Source organism: Zingiber officinale, chromosome 4B (assembly GCF_018446385.1).
Source record: "Zingiber officinale cultivar Zhangliang chromosome 4B, Zo_v1.1, whole genome shotgun sequence".
NCBI classification, from domain to species: Eukaryota; Viridiplantae; Streptophyta; class Magnoliopsida; order Zingiberales; family Zingiberaceae; genus Zingiber; species Zingiber officinale.
Genome location: NC_055993.1, coordinates 29,679,697 through 29,701,255, shown reverse-complemented (window position 1 = coordinate 29,701,255; position 21,559 = coordinate 29,679,697). Strand labels below are relative to the sequence as shown.

Below are 21,559 nucleotides of genomic sequence, written 5' to 3'. Positions count from 1 at the left end.
TTATTCTCACCGCCTTTATTTTTTTAAAAAAAAATTATCCTTTAACACTATTTTCAAAATTAAATTTATCTTATCAAAATATTTTTCACATTTATCTTTTTCATATTTATCCCTATTAAATTTTTTTATTTTTTTAGAACTTTTTAATATTTCTCAAAAGTTTTTCTTTAGAGAATTTCAAAAATTTACACTTATCTCAAATATTTTCTTGTTTTAAAAACTTGAATTTTATACTTATGCTTTTAAACTTCTTCAAACCTTATCTTTTGAAAACTATCAAAGATTTTTAATTCACTTATCTTTTAGAAAATTTAATTTTAAATTTTTAGCTAAACTCCACTTCTTATGTTTGACACTTGTTTATGTATTTCTTTTATTTTTGATATGTGTCAAAGGGGGGAGAGATAGTAAATTCAGGGGGAGTTATTTAACTCAGGGGAAGAGTTAAATTAAAAATATTTGTTTACTTATATGTTTACATATATTAACTTAATTCTGAACCTTGGTTGTCAAACATAAAAAAAGGAGAGATTGTTAGTGTAGGGTACACTAGAATAGAACATGAGTTTGATATTGTCAAAGGTTCAAGTTAAGTCTTGTTATGATTTAATAAGTTAACTGAGTGTGCAGACTGTTTACTCAACCTGAGGAAAGTCTTAGCAGATCGTGGAAGCTAGGTAGGAAGCTCAAGTGGGTCGAGAGGACCCGACACTTGGCAGGGAAGTTCGATAGGTCTAAAGGACTGTAGATTGAAGGGAAGTCTTGGTGTGCTGATCTGATGCTAAGTGGTAAAGTCCAAACAGGTCTGGAGGACCAATGTTTGGCAGATAGGTTGAGGTAAGCAACTGGAGGGAGCCACAGTGAGATCATGTTCTAGAAAGGAACAAACCCTGCATCGCTGATTCAACTGAAGAAACCAAGAAGGTTTCTAAATTGAGATGAAGATAATGTTACTGTCTATTACTACTCATGCATCTTATTATTGTGCTAACCTTTATTTTGCAGGGAATTATCTAACTCTATTTTGCAGGGAGCGACTTGATCAGTCGATCGAACACAGAGATCGATCAACCAAATAAGGCTAACTCAGACCAGAGACTAGTTCAAACCAAAGTAGAGCAAAGTCCGATCGAAGTCTGATCAGTCGATCGAACCAAAAGATCGGTCGACCGAACCTTGATGATGTGGCACAGATCAGATCGATCAGAAGCAAAGATGGAAGTCTGGTTGATCGGTCGATTGAACCAGGGGATCAGTCGACCGAACAATCATCACATTAAAGGCTCATTAATGAAGAATCTCGATGAATGAGGAAGTTCACCGTTCGATTGACCGAACAAGGTGATCGGTCGACAAAACCATTAAATGTCATCAATGCCTGAAGATCATATCTTAGTGAAGAAGGAAGGAAGCGGGTTCAGTTGATCGAACCCGAGGATCGATTGACCGAACGATAACTATTTTTATAAAAGTGGAGCTTAAGATCTGAGGATGAATATCTATTTCCTGTTGATTCGTGTACAAAGCTGTTGTTCGTGCTACTACTACTACACTTCATAAGCAAGCTACTGCTATAAGAAGTGCCGACAAGCTGCATCCTTATTCTTCTGTCGGTATAATTTTTATTATCTTGAATTGTACTTATTTTCTAGTAAGATAGTAGGTTGTTACTATCTTACATCTTTCATTGTACGAATTACTTCTTTACGAAAGTTTTGAAAAGAAGGATTATAGTGAATTGCCCAACGATGCGATCAAGGATCGCGGATCTTAGAGTAGGAGTCGACCTACGCTCCAAACCAAGTAACCAAAATGTGTATTTCATTTTCCGCTGCACTGCTCTTATTTTTTTACTTTACAAAAAGAAAGAGTTTTTAACATGCGATATTCACCCCCCCCCCCCTTCTATCGCTTTCTATCGATCCTTTAGGGATCAAGTACATAGAAAGTCGAAACAAGTGTAACACACTACACTTGTCCTTTTGCAATAATTAAGTACAAAAATTAATATTACCAAACACTTTTTTAGAGATGGTCGGCTCAAGCTCGGTGTTTGGGTGGCTTCTCAGTGGTAGATGGGCGTAGCAGCGTCGTAGCAAAGCCGTAGAAGGAGGCCGGAGCAGTCATAACTTCAATTAAAAACGTAGAAGCTTGTATATTAGTTGTCTTAAGCTTGGTTGAAATGCCCTTATAAAGGGTGTGGAAGGCGCCTTCCATAGCCTTGAAGGCACCTCCAACCTGAGAAGTCTGATCCCGAATAGCTTGGTCCTTATCTGCAACAAAGCCTAAATTTTATCCTGCAGAAGGTGCCTTCCATATCCTTGAAGACGCCTTCCATGAACAGTGCGAAGACGCCTTCCATACCATAGAAGGTACCTCGGGCACTATTTACCCGAGGCCATTTATGCCCTTTTTGCCTTGTAAAACATGTTAGTTCAAAATTAAACATTTAACCTACAAAACAAAGTTAGCACAGTAATAATAAGTAGTAATAATTAGTTTCTATCCTTTTAGGATTAGGAACTAGTCAAGGTCTCAAATTAGCGATCTAAAATAGACTTAAACTGGACCAATACCTACTGTCCCTCAACCAGGATGAGTTCTTACTGAGTCACTCTCCTCCAGTAACTTACCTTCACTTACTACTTAACAGTCTATTGACTAGCCTTTTGACCCACCAGGTCTTCGTGCCAGTTGTCAAGTCCGCAGATCCAACTAAACTTTTGCTAGCTGTCAGGCCCCACGGACCCAACTAGACTGTAGGGGATTAGTGGCCGGCTTGAAGGGGGTTGGATATCTAGGTCACCCCAAATCGATTGCTTCTCCTATAAATTTAGTGCGCAAGCAGAAATACAACTAACTAATGAAAACAATAAAGAAAGAATACCAAATCGCTAACAAGCTCGATGTAACATGGTTCGGAGATTGCTTGTCCCTACTCCACGACGTGTCCTTGAGGTGGACGAACCCTTGATCCTTCTGTGGATCAATCCCTGGCAATCTCCGGCTAGAGCTTTCTCCTTCTCGGTAGAGCGAACCTCTCACAAAGGATCTCTTCCTCTTTACAATGATGAAGTTTAGGTTTGGGAGGAAGTGAGTAGACTTGGAAGTTTTGGGCAAAGACTAGGAGTTATTCAATAGGCATGAGTTAACCTCCCTCATGCCCCAAAGCTTCCCTTAAATAAGAGGAGAGAGTTGATCAACATATCAACTCATCTCAGCACCAGTCGACTGGCAAAACCATCAGTCTACTGTTGCTACCGTTGGAGGTAGCCAACGACTACTTCACAGCACCAATGGTTTACCAACGGTCATTTATCAGTCGACTGGTAAAACTATCAGTCGACTAGTCGCTAGTGGCTGAGCTAACAGAATGCTTCTGTTTACTGCTAGTCGACTGCTAAAACTAGCAGTCGACTAGTGCAGTCGACTGCACCTGGTTACACACTCACACTCATCCTCTCCGGAGTCGCCCTTAAAGTCCTCTTCCTCAGCCTTCGCCCCTCAGATGCACCCGAGCCCGTGGCTCCTCTCTGTGTCATCCTTCATGTTGTCTTGAAGTCCGCTTCCCTTGGCTCCACTCCGTTGTTCCTCGTCCGGCGGTCCCTCGGATGTCTTCCACACCATCCTTCACCGACTCAAGAATCCGAGCCCTAGGATGAGCTTCCCAAGCTTAGCTGCACCAAGCTTCTCGTGTGTGTTTCACCAAGTCCTGCAAGACTCAAACACACATATCAAACACATATGAAAGCCTAACTTAAACTCTTTGACACACACATAAAAATCATGATCGTACCGATCAAACCTAGGTCGATTGCATCAACAATCTCTCCTTTTTTGATGTGTAACAATATATTTAATTTAGGTAATAATAACAACATGAAAATTAAAAGAAATATGTAAACATAAAGCATAATTTCCAAGCTCCCCCTTAACATATGCTCTTTAACCTTAAGTTTCAAGTTTTGTACACAATTAGGTTTCTAACTTAGACCTTCCCATTTCTCCCCCTTTGACACCATCAAATATTGTACCAAACATGGGCATATACCAAGGTATCAATGTGGACTTAAAATTATCCAAAACCAACTCTTGAAAGTACTGGAAAATAGGTACTAGTCGACTGTCATCTGTTGTAGTCGACTGGCACATTACCAATCTGACTTTCAACCTTCTGAAGACAACTTCAGAAATACATAAAAAATTCTAGAAAATTCGAAAAATCATGAAATTTTGAATACATATTTCTTATAATGTTCTTTAACAAGGAAAAATATACTTCCATGAAAATTCATCATATTTTTGAAGTTTTGATAAAAACTCAAACACCTCAAAAATCACTCAAGTTTGTATCAATTTGAGCCTTAGTTTTGCAATTATATGTTTCAAAATAACTATACCCCAGTAAGTAAAACATAGAATTATTTTCAAAATATTTAAAATATCTAACTATGATCTATGGGCACAATGTCCATTAATTAAACATTTGCTTTCCCCATAGTTGGCCTATGATCACTAAGAATTGATACATTTCATAACTCGTCAAAATGTCATAAGCATAAGTGAATTATTTGTATCATCCTATCATCTCACATGTATGTTTTGAAAATAATGAAAGTCATTGTGAGATGAAATAAGATAACCTCTACTTAGCCCTCCTTATCATAAATTTCTATCAAGGCTAAGTGCTCCCCCTTAAGGTCTCAAGTCAACCATTTTTCAAAGATTTGAATTATGATTTCAATGATTGACTAACCCTAAAATCCTCTAACCCTTGAGGATTAATTTTGGTACCCAATAGAAATTCTTTCTAATTGGGTTAACCAAATATTCCTTGGGAATCCATTTTCTATCTATGGTCTTAGTTTTTGATTGCCCCTAGCAAGTAGCCAATGGTAGGGCTTTTCATTGTTGGGTTCATTGTATCCTAACCCATTTTTCTTAAAACTTGCCCTTTGGCTCCCAATAATCATATTTAGGGGTTTAGAGCCAATTTCAAATTTTCTAAGGGCATTGGTAAGGTATCATACCTTTTCCTTTAAAGCCTTATTTTTTTCTTCTAAACATGAATCATTTAAATTTATAGAAGAAGCATGCATATCATTGTCCTTAGTACACATGGATTCTAATTTTTCTTCAAGATAAATAATATCAATTTTCAAGGTTTTATTTTTCCTTTTTACCTTGAACAAATCCTCATTTGTACTTTTAATAATCTTAATTAAAACATGAGGAAGAAGATTGTATACCTCACTTACCGAGATGCCCAAGTCCGATGTTTGACCTCCCCCTTCACTTGAGCTCCCTTCTTCATCTTCACTTGAGCTCCTTCCTTCTTCTTGTTCGGATGAGGTGGAGGCAATGTCATCAATTCCCATTAGAGCAAAATGGGACACATGGTGCTCTTCTTCCTCCGATGAATATGGATCATCCCATGTCGCCTTTAGATTTTTGACTTTCTTCCCCTTTTCTTTTGTCTTTTTCTCCTCCTCCTTCTTTCTTTCTTCTTCAAGAGAGGACAATTATCTCTTATGTGTCCTTCTCCTTGGCAATTGTAGCAAATGACCTTTCTTATTCTACTTTTGCTTCTTGAGCTTTTCCTAGCATGAGATTTGTTAGTTGAAAACTTTTTAAATGCCCTTCTCATTTTCCTTACCATATACACCTCTTGATCGCTATCCATTGAGGCGCTTGATTCTTCGGAGTCGGAGGATGGTGGGGATGAAGATTTCTTTTTTTTTACCCTTTCCCTTGTTTACCACAAGGGCTACTCCTCTTGATCTATGGGCTTCTCCATCTAGCCCTTCAACTCTAGTTTCGTGGAGCTCTATTGTTGAGAAGAACTCACCTATAGAGAATTTCTCTAGATCCTTCGAAATGTAGAACGAATCTACAATTGAGCTCCATGTTGAGTTTCTTGGGAAAGCATTGATGGCTTTGATTATGATGTCTCGGTTTGTAAGTGTCTCACCTACACTTGTTAGTCCATTTAAATTTTCTTAATTTTAGAATGTAAAATTGATACATTTTCTCCTTTTTCAAGCTTGATATTGGTGAGTTGAGTTCGAAAGAGATCTCTTCTTGCTAATTTTGCTTCCGATGTCCCTTCATGAAGCTCCACTAGCTTTTCTCACAAGTCTTTGGCGCTTGTGTAATTTCCAATCCTAGTCACCTCTTATTGGGGAAGAACACTTAGGAGGTGATGCATTGCTCTTGAGTTTGCTACATGCTCTTCCCTTTGCTTCTTGCTCCACCTTACTTTCTCAATTAACTAATTGTCTTGGTCCCTAGGCATCTCAAAACCATTTTCTATAATTAGCATTATATCGAAATCGGTTTCAAAGAATACCTCCATCTTCTTCTTCCACCAAGAGAAGTCTCCTTCGAATTTGGATGGATGGATGCTTGAGCCGGCCATTTTGATAAGTGTTTTTCTCGGAGATTAGTCCGTTGAAGGGTGTCCTTGCTCTGATACCACTTGTAGGGGATCAGTGGCCGGCTTGAAGGGGGGTTGGACAGCTAGGTCACCCCCAAATAGATTGCTTCTCCTACAAAGTTAGTGCGCAAGTGGAAATATAACTAATTAATGAAAACAATAAAGAAAGAATACCAAATCACTAACAAGCTCGATGTAACGTGGTTCGGAGATTGCTTGCTCCTACTCCATGGCGTGTCCTTGAGGTGGGCGAACCCTTGATCCTTCGGTGGATCAATCCCCGGTAATCTTTGGCTAGAGTTTTCTCCTTCTCGGTGGAGCAAACCTCTCACAAAGGATCTCTTCCTCTTTACAATGATGAAGTTTAGGTTTGGGAGGAAGAGAGTAGACTTGGAAGCTTTGGGCAAAGACTAGGAGTTATTCAATAGGCATGAGTTAACCTCCCTCATGCCCCAAAGCTTCCCTTAAATAAGAGGAGAGAGTTGATCAACATATCAACTTATCTCGGCACCAGTCGACTGGTGCTACCGTTGGAGGTAGCCAACGGCTACTTCGCAGCACTAACGGTTTTCCAATGGTCATTTACCAGTCGACTGGTAAAACTATCAGTTGATTGGTCACTGTTGGTTGAGCGAACAGAATGCTTCTATTCACTGTCAGTCGACTGCTAAAACTGGCAGTCAACTAGTGCAGTCGACTGCTAAAATTAGCAGTCGACTGGTGTAGTCGACTGCACCTGGTTACACACACACTCATCCTCTCCGGAGTCACCCTTGAAGTCGTCTTCCTCGGCCTTCATCCCTCAGATGCACCTGAGCCCGTGGCTCCTCTCCGTGCCATCCTTCACATTGCCTTGAAGTCTGCTTCCCTCGGCTCCACTCCGTTGCTCCTTATCCAGCAGCCCCTCAGATGCCTTCCACACCATCCTTCACCAACTCAAGGATCCAAGCCCTAGGATGAGCTTCCCAAGCTTAGCTGCACCAAGCTTCTCATGTGTGTTTCACCAAGTCCTACAAGACTCAAACACACATATCTAGCACATATGAAAGTCTAACTTAAATTCTTTGACACACACATCAAAATCATGATCGTACCGATCAAACCTAGGTCGATTGCATCAACATAGACTTCCTACCATATATCAGGTCCGCCCTTTGACTTATCTGGTTTTCTTACCAACTACCGGGTCCCACAGACCTAGCTGGATTTTAGCCTAGTGTTAAGTTCTCTAGATCTATCAACTCCTGCACACTTGATAAAATAATTAGACCATAACAATACCTAACTTAACTCACTCGTCATTCATCAAAACCTGAGTTAGACTGTTAGTGCAAATTGCATTAACAATCTCTCCCTTTTTGATGCAATGACAACTTGAGTTAAAATTAGAAAAAAAAAATGTATATATATAAAAAAAGGACTTTAGGAGAAGTCAAGAATAAGACAGTTAGTTTTGTTCTTTGGTTAGGTTCTTCTGATTTTTGTTGATTTTCTAACCTAAACCCTCCCACTCCCTCTTTGACATTCATCAAAAAAATACGCAGAGGAATGAAAAGATGTAGTAAGTCTTGTAAAGTAAATATAGAAAGTAATAAAATTTTGGCAAAGCAATTACAAAACTTTCAGGATTATTGGAGGAAGGAAGTTTCCAAAGTTTATAACAGGTTTTGAAAGCTAACATTTCTAAAATAACTTTTAAGGTTTAAAGTTTAAGTATCTTCCAAGGTATTTTTAAAGTTATTTTTAAATATACTAACTTTTCAAAATATTGTAAGAGTGGGTTGCTAAGTACTTATCAAGATAATTTATGAGTGGTTGGCAAAGTACAAAAAAATTCCAAAAAAAAATTAACATAGAAATATTTTCCAAAAAACTTTGAACAAGATTTTGAACTTAGAAATATTTTCCAAAAAAAACTTTGAACAAGATTTTGAACTTAGAAATATTTTTCAAAATACTTTAAACAAGATTTTAAACTTAGAAATATTTTCCAAAAAACTCTGAACAAAAACTTAGAAATATTTTTCAAAATACTTTGAACAAGATTTTAAAAATTACTAAGTAAAAAAGAATTCCAAAGACAATTTTCAAATTAAAATTATTTTTTGAAAAATATTTTTGAAATTATTTTTAAAATATCCTCCCCCTAAACCTGATGTAAAAATATTCATCTAGAAATTATCCTTAAAATTTCTAACCATTTGTTACTAACTGACTATCAGAAGATAGCAATGTTCACTTGATTAGTCAAATTAAGTTAATGTATCCAGTTAGTGTTTGACTAAGATGGATTATTTAACTTGATCATTGTAGTTTGGTATTTCTCTCCCAGACTTGTGTTGTTGCACTAATATAAGCATCATAAGTCTAGGTAATTTGCCTATGCATCTCAACCGTTCTAAGTTTTTGAATATATACCCAAGGTAGACCTATTGCGTTTGTGAGATGCTCAAGTCCTAGATCTATAGGAACATACTTTCTATGGATTTGATCTAAACTAAGGCTAAAATTGATTTTGAAAGTTTACGAAAATGGGAATTTTAGAAAATAAAAGTAAAGACTTTTTCCTAGAATTTGCAAACCATCTAAAATTATTTTGAAAGTAGCATTCCTAGTCTATGAAGCGCATTCCTAGTCTATGAAGCACATTCCTAGATTAATCAAACAACAGTGGCGAAGAGTGGTAAGCTGTATAGATCAAGTCATCCAAATATGCATTGTATAATAAGATAACAAAAAGTAGTAAGGTCTAGTCATCATTAGCTGGAGGAGGTGGGGGCTGCTCAAGCACTCTCAAAGCCTAAAGAATATGCTAAAATTCAGTAGTAATCTCCTTTTGGAGAGATGAGAATCTAGTGGTCATCTCTCCCTGAATAGTGCTGAATCCATCTATGACTGACTGCCGAATCTGAGTAAAAGACTCCTTAAGTCGAGTAAGATGATCCTCAATGGATAATGAAGTCGAGGGGGTGGGTCAGAGAAGGTCCAAAGAGCTCCTCAGCCAAAAATATTGGCAACTCCTCTCCCTCGACCGGAATAATAGGTGGAAAATCGTCCTTGGCCTCGCCTAGAGCATCTAGCTGTGGTCCCGCTCTCTAATCTAGTCCCCCCTGAGCGGTGATGTCTATATGAGCTAAGGGAGGTGGACATACCTTGGGTTATATCTACCCTTATGGTCGAGAATATATATGTCAAAATGTAACAATAGGGCATATGAACCTGCCTCCTAGTAAATAGACTGGATGCATGGATGACATTCTGAAACATGTACAATGCAATGTCAATGTCTAAATACTATCATATTGTATATAGAAAGAAGGAGTGGGATGACCGCATCATTGCAAAGTCACAAGATGTGATTAGTAGAATATAGGTGGTCAGGATTCGATACAGGATATAGTCCTAGATCCTAAGGGAGAGTGACTTAAAGTCAGTCACAGTAGGTAATCTTTCCTGACAAAAAAATACATATGGATAGTATCCAATGTAATGTGGGAGTAGGATTCGTCAAATGGCAACTCTCTACTAGGGTAACACAAAAACGAGCAGATAGACCACCTAAGTCCTAGGCTATCATATAAGAGAGTGGGTGAGAAGCTAAAGTCCTTCCCACAAACTCTAGTGGAGTATGTCAGATTGTCGATATTAGCTAGGTTATTGTAAAACTATGCACACAAGTCTAGGTTTACTAAATGACTACAATAAACTAGCCTATCTAACTGGTATTAGTCAATGACCTCAATGATAGGTGCATAATATCTGGTGGAAAAGGATCTACTAAAAAATCTAGATTTAAGTGCGATATATGTATGCTGTAGAAAGTCTAGCCTAAGTCGCTCAGTGGGAAATCTAGCATCAGTATATGGGGTGTTGCCTGAGGTAGAAGCAATATTTCATTATTTCGTAAAGTAGCAAGTATCGTATGCATACACAGATTTTACAAGGAAAACATACAAATAGCCAAATCTGAATTAGATATATTAAGTTAGAATATACATAGGAGGCATTGTTTAGACTTGGAGGTAGAAAACTTGGGAAATCATGGAAATCAATCGCGAGAATTAGGCGCCGTGTTGTGAGTAAAATCACGAACAGAGGTGAGCTCTGTTCGTTGGAAAAATTTGCATTGAAGGCGCCTTTAGCCTGATGGAAGACGCCTTCCATGTGCTATGGAAGGTGCCTTCAACCAACTAAAGGCATTTACGGTCAGTTAGGGTGGGATTTTTCCCACCCTTTTGAGGGCGCCTCCGATTGTCTAGGAGGTGCCTTCGGTAGCGCTTCAGTTTTTTTTATTTTTTAATTTAAATTTTGAATTTTGAATTTAAATCTTAGTTTTAAATTTTTAATTTGTATTTTAAATTTAAATTTAAATTTTTTAATATTTTAATTTGAATTTGACTTTTTGTTTTTAATTTTTAATTTTTAATTTTTAATTTAAATTCTGAATTTGAATTTTAATTCTTCGTCATCTCACCTGATCTATATTTTCAATCAGGGAATCCTATGATTTTATAAGATGAGTTAAATTGAAATTCAGGATTTGGTATAACTTTATGTTAGATTTAAGTTTAGCTTTGGGTTCAACAAACAAGTATTTTCTGGATAAACTTCTAAGCTATGGTGAGTCACCTAAACATCATTAGAGTAACCACGCTTTTAAAATTTTTCAAATAGTCCTATCTATTGAATTGTAAGGGGTAGCTTCAGTTAGTTCCATTAAGCCAAATGCACCAAGTCGAAGCCATATCTTCCTAGACATGCATAGGCATAGCTTCCCTAACTTACTATCATCCACGACTTCACTAGTATCATTTATCAAGTTAAACTGTTGTCCCTATTTAATCTAGTCTTAATTACCCAGTCGGGTAAATTATTATTTTTAGAGGTGCCAATTAGTTTGGAGCCTCCCCTGAATTATTGGACTTGGGTATTAAGTTTTGGGTTAATGTCGATTTACTTTATAATTATAATAGACTTGGTTATAATTTGAGTTTAGATTAGTTTTATTTTTATTTAATTTAGGTTTAGTTATTTCTTTGTTTGACTTTATTGAATTTAGGTTAAAGGGTTTAATTTTTGAGATTAAGGTTGAGTTATTTAGTTTTAGATAGTTTATTTTATTTTTAGGTACGTAGTATTGATTAATTGCTACTCGCGTGGTTAGTCATGCTTTCGGAACCCAAGCCTTGATTTGATTTTAATTGACTATAGATATAAAGGTTTTGTTAGTTGAGCTGGATTTGTATCCGAGTCTGAACTTATTATACACAGCTTTTTGTGATCCAAATATCATATTAAGGTATATAGATCTAGTTGTGAATTTTTCTAGTAGTTGTTTTAGTTCAACTACTTCACCTTTCAATCTGAAATTGTCCTCTTCAAGTTTTGCAACTTGGGCTGAGATTTCAGCTTGAATCAGCTTGCTCGTCGAGATTAATTTTAATTGTTCGTTAAGTATTTTATTTTCTAAACTTAGTTCGTTTATTTGATTTTCAGACATAGTTAATTTTTTATGTAAACATGCAATTATTTTAGAAAACTTTTTTGCTTAAAATAGATTGTACCTCATCGGAACCTTCGGAAATAAATGTGGACTCGTGGCTATATTCAAGTTTAGACCCGTCTTCTGATTCACTTTCTGATTTTGATCTGTATGCCATCAATGCGAGGTAGTTGGTGTGCTTCAGTTCGTCACTGTCCGATTCCTCTGCGGACAATTCATCCCAAGTTGCCTTGAGAGTTTTCTTCTTCTTGAGATTCGAACAGTCATTCTTATAATGTCCCTTCTTGTTACATCTAAAGCATGTGACGTTCATCTTGTTGTTATTGGGAGTAGTCTTGATCTTCTACAGATCCCTTTCGATGAAGCCTTTCTTTCTTCTAGTGAACATCTTTCTTATCAGGTTCACTAGGTGTTTTTCATCGTCTGAGTCTGGGCCTAACACATCTTCTGGTTCTAGTTTAGGTCTGGATTTTTCTTTTGATGATCCTACAACAAAAGCAATACCTTTCTCAGGTTTAATGTTAGTCTATTCGTGCAGCTCTAATTCATAAAAGAGTTTATCTAATTTTAATTTAGATAAATTCCTTGAGATTTTGTAGCATCCACGATGGATGCCCATAGTGTATTTCGAGGAAATGCGTTTAAAGCATACCTTATTAGATCTCGATTCTCCATTTGATGGCCAATTGTGTGGAGCCTATTGAGGATGTCTTTTATCCTCGTGTGCAACTGACTGGCAGATTCTCCTTCCTGTATTCTGATGTTAAATAATCTATTTAAGAGAAAGTCCCTTTTAGCTGCCTTTGCGCTATTGGTTCCCTCATGTAGTTCTATGAGCTTGTACTATAGCTCCTTTGAATTTTTGTGTGGGCCGATGCGGTTTAATTCTTCCTTCATTAGTCTACACTGGATTGTGTTGAGGATCTTAAAGTCAATCTGGGCCTTCTTCTTTATCTCTAGATTCTAATTTTTTGGGTCCATTGGAATTCCGATGTTGTGGTCGACTAACGCCTTATATCCTTTGGTGACTCTGAACCACTGGTTGAAGTCGATCTTTAGGTATACTTCCATTCGCTTCTTCTAATATAGGAAATCATCCCCATTAAATAGCAGAGGATGAACGACCACTGAAATAGAGAACTAAAAGTGTTAGTTAGAGCCCTAGAGCCAATCATTTGATGATTGTATGGACTCATGTATATCATATTTTTGTATATTAATAAAGGCATTTGTTTGGTTATTATACTTATTTATATTAGTGCCAAATAGACTAAGTATAATAGCGTCCTTGAGTAGAAGGTTCATACCTATATCAATCGATTAGTTGAATCGATAGTGAGATGATATAGGGAACACTACTCTAAATCATTCCTAGTCGAGTATTAGCATTCAGGGACAATGTTAATACAATAAGACTAGCATGTAGGTCAGCTCGATGACTTGATCTCACAAGTCATGAATATAGAGATATCAAGCTGACACATGGGTATGCATTAGAGAATGTATACTGAATGACCCGCCATGAGAAAGTATCATGGATCGTTATATGAGTGTCATATACTTTCTCATGTGGCTATTAGTATGACTATTAGTCCTTAGACCTGAAGTCACCATGGATCCCTACATAAGGAGTTATGTACTTTAGTTTCATCAAACGTCACCCGTAACTGGGGGGACTATAAAGGCGATTATTGGGTATATAACGAATTATGTAGAGGAATGTGAGTGATGTAGATGGAATCTATCCCTCCCATATGACGGAGCGACATCGGTATTCTTGATAGAGTGAGACCACTAAGTGCATGGTTATGCCCAAATGAGTCAACATTAGATGTTGAGCTCATTTGATCGAGTGAGTCTACTTGGAGTTCAAGATTTAGATTGATTAGAGGATGACACGGTCTATGCCTCATATTGATCAATCTAGATGTCTAGGATAGAAGGACACTTGTCATTATTTTGTGAGTAGTCACAATTGGTAGTCACAAGGTGATGTCGGATCTCGACATTCTTGTAACTTGGGTAGTAATGATGTGTTGCTAGATACCGCTCATTACTTATGCTCCTAAATGGGTTTAGGGCATTGCCAACGTTACAAGAACCTATAGGGTCACACACTTAGGACAATTAGGTGGAGATTAGGTTCATATGATGAACCAAGAGGATTAGATTCATTTGATGAATCAAATTGGATTAAGAGTAATCCTAATTGGGCTAACTTGAGTTCGACTCAAGTTGATTCATGTGTTAAATGAGTCTAATTTAGATTTTGACTCATTAAATCAATTTAATTTAATGAATTAGATTCATTATATTAAGTTGGCTCGAATCAAATGGTTGGATTAGATCCACCATGGTAGAGATTGAGTCAAGTTTGACTTGACTTGAGAAGGAAGACCAAAGGTCAATTTTGACTTGACCTTTTGCCACCTCATTGGTGAGTTGGCATTAGGTGGACCAATAATGATGTTCCACATCATCATGGGTGCCACCTCATGGAAGTGACAAAGCCACTCTCTTAATGGTTTCATATTAATTGCAATTAATGCAATTAATGTGATTTTATGGTTTCATATTAATTGCAATTAATGCAATTAATGTGAATTTTGAAATGTGGCCGGCCACTTGGTTTTGGGTGAAGAAATTCATTTTTCATTTACTTGTGTGCCTCTTCCTCCTTCTCCCTCTCAAGCTCTCCCTCTCCCTCTCCTCCCTTGGCCGAACCACATAGGTGCTAGCACACCTTGGTTTTTGGTCATCTCCATCTAGTGTGTCCATGTGGATACTTCTAGAGGACCGACGCTTGACGGTCTTGAGATCCGGCATCATTTGGACGAGCGGGAACGCGAAGGGCATCGCATCAAAGGTATAAATGGTTTATCCTTATGTAGATCTACTGTAGATTAAAGTTTTTCAAACTCGTACTCGTATTTTCGTTCGGTTTTACCTTGCACGAGATCCGTGGCTTGGGCGATTCGGGGTTTCCGCGACGCGAAAAGCGGTTTTCGCGGCCCGAAAAACCCAACAAAAAGGAGATACCAAGACTTGGTCTTGGATTAGCAGAATTTGAAAAAACAAAAATGGCAAAGAGATCGAGTGGTGTTGTACTAACTTCGAGTTAAACTGAACGGGAAATAATTATTTGAATAGGTAAGTTTTATCAATTCAGATAAGACACGAAAGAAAAAAATTCCCCCGGCTTGATTGGTGGTTGCACCAATTTAGAGCAGAACCTTGCTCTAATACCACTTATTGGATCGAGACGCATGTGAGAGAGGGGAGGGGGTGAATCACGTGGTTTTCAAAAGTTTATTCTTTTCATTGTTTTTTATATCAAAGTAAATGCAGCGAAAAGAATACGAAAATTGAAAGCAAGTAAGAAGACAAAATTAGACACGAACACAAGGATTTATTTGGTTCGAAGCCTCCGATAATCCTTACTCCAAGACCCAGGTTTCGCGGACCTATCGATGGGTAATTCACTAAATACCTCTTCACGAAGCTTGCTCTAATACCACTTGTTGGATCGAGACGCATGTGAGAGAGGGGAGGGGGTGAATCACGTGGTTTTCAAAAGTTTATTTTTTTCATTGTTTTAAAATCAAAGTAAATGCAGCGAAAAGAATATGAAAATTGAAAGCAAGTAAGAAGACAAAATTAGACACGAACACAAGGATTTACTTGGTTCGAAGCTTCCGACAATCCTTACTCCAAGACCCAGGTCTCACGGACCTATCGATGGGTAATTCACTAAATACCTCTTCTAGAATCGTGGGAAGAAGGGTTCGAGTACAAAGAAAGTCAGAACAAGTTTAACACACTACACTTGTCTTTTTGCAATAATTAAGTACAAAAATTAATGTTACCAAACACTTTTTCTTAGACGGTCAGCTCGAGCTCGGTGTTTGGACGGCTTCTTAGCGGTAGACGGGCATAGCAACATTGTATCATAGTCACAGTAGGAAGTCAGAGTAGTCGAAACCTCAATTGGACATGTAGAAGCTTGTATATTAGTTGTGTTTTGAAGCTTAGTCGAAATGCCCTTATAAAGGATGTGGAAGGTGCCTTCCATAGCCTTGAAGGAGACTCCAACCTAAGAAGTTTGATCCTAAACAGCTCAATCCCTATCTGCGACGAAGTCTGAATTTTATCTTACGGAAGGCGCCTTTCGTAGCCTTCAAGGCGTCTTCCATGAACAGTGTGAAAACGCCTTCCATACCATGAAAGGCGCCTCGGGCACTGTTCACCCGAGGTCATTTGTGCTCTTTTTACCTTACAAAATATGTTAGTTCAAAATTAAAATATTTAACCTGCAAAACAAAGTTAGCATAATAATAATAAGTAATAATAATTAGTTCCTATCCTTCCGGGATCAGGAATTAGTCAAGGTCTTATATTAGGGATCCAAAATGGATCTAAACTGGACTGACACTTATTGTCCCTCAACTGGGATGCGTCTTCACAGAGTCACTCTCCTCTAGTGACTTACCTTCACTTACCACTTTGCAATCTATCGACTAGCCTTTTGACCCATCAAGTCTTCATGCCAGTTGTCAGGTCCGCAAATACAATTGGACTTCTGCTAACTGTCAGGCCTCGCAGACCCAACTAGACTTCCTGCCATATATCAGGTCGACCCTTTGATCTATCTGGTCTTCATACCAACTATCGGGTCCCGTGGACCTAGCTATATTTCAGCCTAGTGTTAGGTCTTCCAGACCCGTCAACTCTTGCACACTTGGTAAAGCAATTAGATCACAAAAATACCTAACTTAACTCATTTGTCATTTATCAAAATTTGAATTAAACCGTTAGTGCAAACTACATCAACATTAATGTCCTTTTTTTATCGAAAATAATTTCAAGGTTTATTAGTAATTTCTACAAATGCGTCAATCAAGGATCTAGAGTTCAAGACCGCCTGTATTATTATAAATTTTTCTTATTAATCAATCAGTGATCTAAAGTTTGAGACTCAGCTGTAGCGTATTATTGGGAAATTTTCTCATTAATCAATCAGGGATTTAGAGTTCGAGACTCAGTTGCAGCATATTATTGAGAATTTTTAATTACCTTGGACTGGTGATGTTAAAAAGTATATTTTTTCAAATTTTTAACAAAGATCAAATATGATATTAAATTAATTTTGATAAGGGGAGTCCGTTAACATGGGTCTGATGGCCTTTTGGTTAAGATTAAATATAATATTTATTTTTATCAATTTAATATCTGATATAAATAATTAAATTGGATGGAGCTATGTATAGTTTTGATAGGTAGTTACTTCACCTTAATTTTTTATTTTATAAGTATTTTAGAAATATATAAAATTATAAAAATATTAAAATCTTATCCTATTAAAAAATATAAAATTATACTAATATTTCTAATTTATCTTGAAGAGAGGATATATAAGATGTGATAATTTTCGTAGTATTAATTGCTCCGTATAATTGTATTAATATCTCCAATTTATCTTCCATTACATACAAGTGAAAGATGTCAGTGAAAAGAATATATGCACCATTCATTTGCATGGCAACTGCACTTTGCAATTGCATAACTTCGCATTAGTGGAAGCAGTTTTTTTTCCAATATTAAAAATATGTCCAAGGAGGAAAATAAATGAAAATAGGGGAAATTTGGCTCGTGATTAATGGGATGTTTATAGTAACGACAAGTTTATCTTTTTTCATTTTGAATTCTACAAAGCAACTGTTCATGCATTAATTGCAACATTTAGGTCCACTAGTGACATTTTTTTTTAGGGTAACAAGTCGTTGATGAGAAAAGGCATAAAACCAAGGAATTAGGGCATGAAAGAAAGATGAATGCAAGTACGAAGGTGCACAATAGAACTCAATTTGAGACCCTATCAATTAATGGATTTTTTGTAAAATGATTGATAGACATAAACACTTTAAATACAGGGAAAATGGGCATTAGAAAACTAAGGGGAATGTTAGAAATGCAAAGATGCCCAATAGGGCATAATTTGATATCTCCAATGATTTTTTTTTTTGCAAAAAGTCATTAATGAATATTAAAAAAAGATGAATTAGATAACATTAAATTTAGGATGATCAATTTGATTCTATAGAAATTTTTTATCGACTGTCAGAATAAATTGAAAAGTACTCATGGTGGACGGCGTCCCAAAAATCCAGAGGAAAATTCTTTACAAATGTGTCATAGCTGAGGATTGAGCCGTAAATATCCGAATGACAACTTAATATCCTTCTATTATAACATAGACCTGAGAGCCATTAATAAATATAAAGACCTCAAACTCTCGCTAGCACATGGATGCCCTGGAGGGATCATAAATGATAAAGGCCTTAAAACTAGAAAATTTGGGTTTGAGAAGAATGTCAGGAATGCAGAGATGATCAGTAGCACTCAATTTGAAACCTCCAAGTCTGCCAGGAAAGTAAAGGTTTTTAGTAAGACTCAATCAGAGACCTCCAAATTCATTAATGACTGTTTAGTATAAAGTTTAATCGATATAAAAGCCTCAAATGCAGACAATTTGGATATGAAAAAAAATGACTGAAATGCAAAGATACCTGATAGGATTCAATCTGAGGGCTTTAGATCCGTCAATCAAGTTTAGACAAAAAAAATATTGATGGACATAAAATCCTCAAATGCAAGAAAAATAAGCGTGGTAAGAATAAAGAGAGAGCAAGGGATACAAATGGGCCTAGTAAATTAATATGAGTCCCCTTCAAGTTTGTTAATGACTTTTGATGATGCGCAAATCAAATGTAAGAAAATTAGTATGGAAAAATTGAGGATTCACAAGGAATTGCAAAAGTGTATGATATTATTCAATTAGATTTCTCAAAATCTAACAATGCAACATGTCTCAAAATAAAGATTTGGGCATAAGAAGAACGAGGGCAATGCAAAAAAAAAAAAATATATTTTTAAATAAATCATATTCCTGCATATGCAATTAGTGTTCCTAACCACTAAGTGTGGCATGGGATCAAATTTTAAAAATGTCTGATTAGTTGTGTCAACCTCTTCTTGAATATTCTGTTGTTGCTGGACGAAGCCTTTTGTGATTAACCTCCCTTCCAAATAGTGAAGAGTCACCCTAGAAGAGCCTCTAAGGAGATGATTTTTATATTAAAAAATAGATTTGTCACAAAAACCTTACCTTTAAGGAAGATCATGAACAAGAACTTCTTCCTTGTGACGTTATGTAAGAGAAACATTGCGTTTATGGTATGAGGGAACAAAGCCAAGGATATGAGAACAGTCAAAGGAAGCATTTGAAAATTCAAAAGTGTTTTAGTGGTTTAGATAAATGTGTGTGAACAATAAACAGTTGGAGGAATATTTTAGAAAGCCAGTATGTGATTTAGTTATTTAGTTAGATGTGCAGTTTGAATATTTTTGAAACCCCAGTATGGGGTTCAATATATTACCAAAAAATATTAAAATAATCAAAATATAGTAATGGTTGCAACAAAGTAGCTTCAATGATGTGAGATCAAGGTGATTCGATAATATTGAGTAAATAATCATGAGTGTTCTTGATTCTTAATCGAACACCTCAAGGATCTTATTTCTCATCAAAACTTCAATATCTCACCATGTTTAAAACTTTCCATGAATGTGAAGCAGCATTGAAAATTAAATTGACAATAGTATTAACTAGTTTGATGGAGAATCTCTTGGCAATTTGCCCAGCAAAAAGATCACAAAGGTTTTAGTACTACAAAATGCATTGGCACTTCATCAAAGGGATCATTAAGAGATCTTGTCTCTTGCACACCATGACAAGTCACAAGCAAAATGGCATAACTTAATGATGTATAAAGGATTATTTCTTTTGTACATACAAGTGACCTAAGGTGGAGCAGGGTGCACCTGCCAATGGTCTTCTCAGAATATCATATACACCAAACACCCTCTTTTATTTAACAAGTTAGCTCAACTTAACTTGATAACCAAACCATTAGCATGGAAAACTACATGGGGCATGCTCAAGCACATTACTCAGCGAGATCTGCGACTGGTGGGTGGCTTTAATGACGAAGATGATTTTGACTTGGTAAAATCAACCAAATCTTTGAAGAGTGCATCCTCAGGAGGCTTGGATTCTTTTGCTGGTGGTGATGAGTCTACTCCTCCCAAATGATGTGGATGAAGTGGACCTAGGCTGGTATTTCCCTGATGAGAAGAGTTCTTAGTTTGAGAAAGTGATCCATCATGAACTGGGTCCCCACCCAATAGGGTATTTTTCTGTTGCTCAAAGAATTGCTGCCTTTGGTCATATTTTGAAGGGGGAGGTGGAAGTAGAGCAGTACCCTGGGTCTCCCGTTGCAACTTTGGAAGTGGCTCCACACTGGATTTTGTTGCTTGAATGGGCTCATCATACCTAGATGGACCATCTGACTCCAGCATTGAGGCTGTATCAGAAGCTAGCAGAGAATGAGATACAATAGGTGGCAAAGGTGGGTTAGGATGAGCAGCCACTGGTGGTGCTGATCTGGAAACATCATCATTGAGATAGTCAATTGAGTTTGCTTCTCCGCTGACGGGCTTTGAGGGTTGGGAAGGAGGTTTTAGGGTGATTGGATTTCCAACACTCGAATTCTTGCTCTGCCATACTGCACTATCTCTGCAAGTCCTGAAGCAATTACCAAATGTTTTTCAATTGTTAGTTATCTATTCAAGAAAAAATGTTTCTATTAAGTAGCTAGAGCTCATGATTGATCAAAGGGCATAGATAAAATACCCGTGTATGCTAATAAAATAATTTATAATTTCAACTGAAATGAATTTTGACTTTGGATAAAGAAACAATGCCAGACAGATCTTAGATCTGTAATGGCACAATGATATTTCTATGCAATTCAGAAAGGTCTTGAGAAATAATGCAAAATCAATTGCAATACTGAATGTCAGTACATGGACAAGTTGAATGCTAAGAAACAAAAAAACATCCATCTGTTTAAGAAGGTATCATCATAGAACAAAGTAAAAAAAATCATAAATTAATGAAAAAAAATGTAAAAAAGTAGAAAAACTGCATGAGTCATTCACTCTTGGAATCTAATCTTGGTTAGGATACATTTGCAAGCATCTGAAATTCAAGTTATGGTATTTCAGAATTTTGGGAACATAAAGAAGCAATTCAATAATTCACGATTCAGTTAAGACTTTCATCACCACTAGGAGAGTCCCTAGTATTCTGGATGAATAAAGAATCTCAAACTATAAGGTTATTATAGTACCGTTATGTTATGGATATTATCAATGGATTAAGTAGGATATTATAGTACAAGAATCTCAAACAAAGAAAGTGGAACAATAAGGTTACTTATAACTACTCTATAATAATTTTTTTTATCATTTCACTAAATTTGACTATCCGAGAAAATTTAACTCGTCACCAAACAACTCAATCCAAATATCAGTCAAATGAGCAGGAAAACTCAACAGCAACGTTTTTCATTGGTCTTCTTTCAGAAATAATGAAATTAGATAACTACTACTAGTTCCTAATGTATTTTATGGAATGCGTGTTATGCATAGATGGATTATAATCTCTTGTTGACTATATACAACTACTCTAAGTTTTGACTTAAGTATATGACAAAGCT

At 36.7% G+C, this 21,559-nt stretch overlaps 1 protein-coding gene across 1 annotated transcript in view; it reads right to left on the bottom strand.

The window, feature by feature from the left end:
- Positions 1–19,732: 19,732 nt before the first annotated feature.
- LOC121974906 (TOM1-like protein 4) overlaps positions 19,733–21,559 on the bottom strand; it is a 55,018-nt gene continuing 53,191 nt past the window's right edge. Inside the window, exon 10 of the mRNA XM_042526187.1 lies at positions 19,733–20,583. Within this exon, the coding sequence (XP_042382121.1) occupies positions 19,950–20,583 (634 nt within the window). The 3' untranslated portion in view covers positions 19,733–19,949. The remainder of the gene's footprint in view (positions 20,584–21,559) is intronic.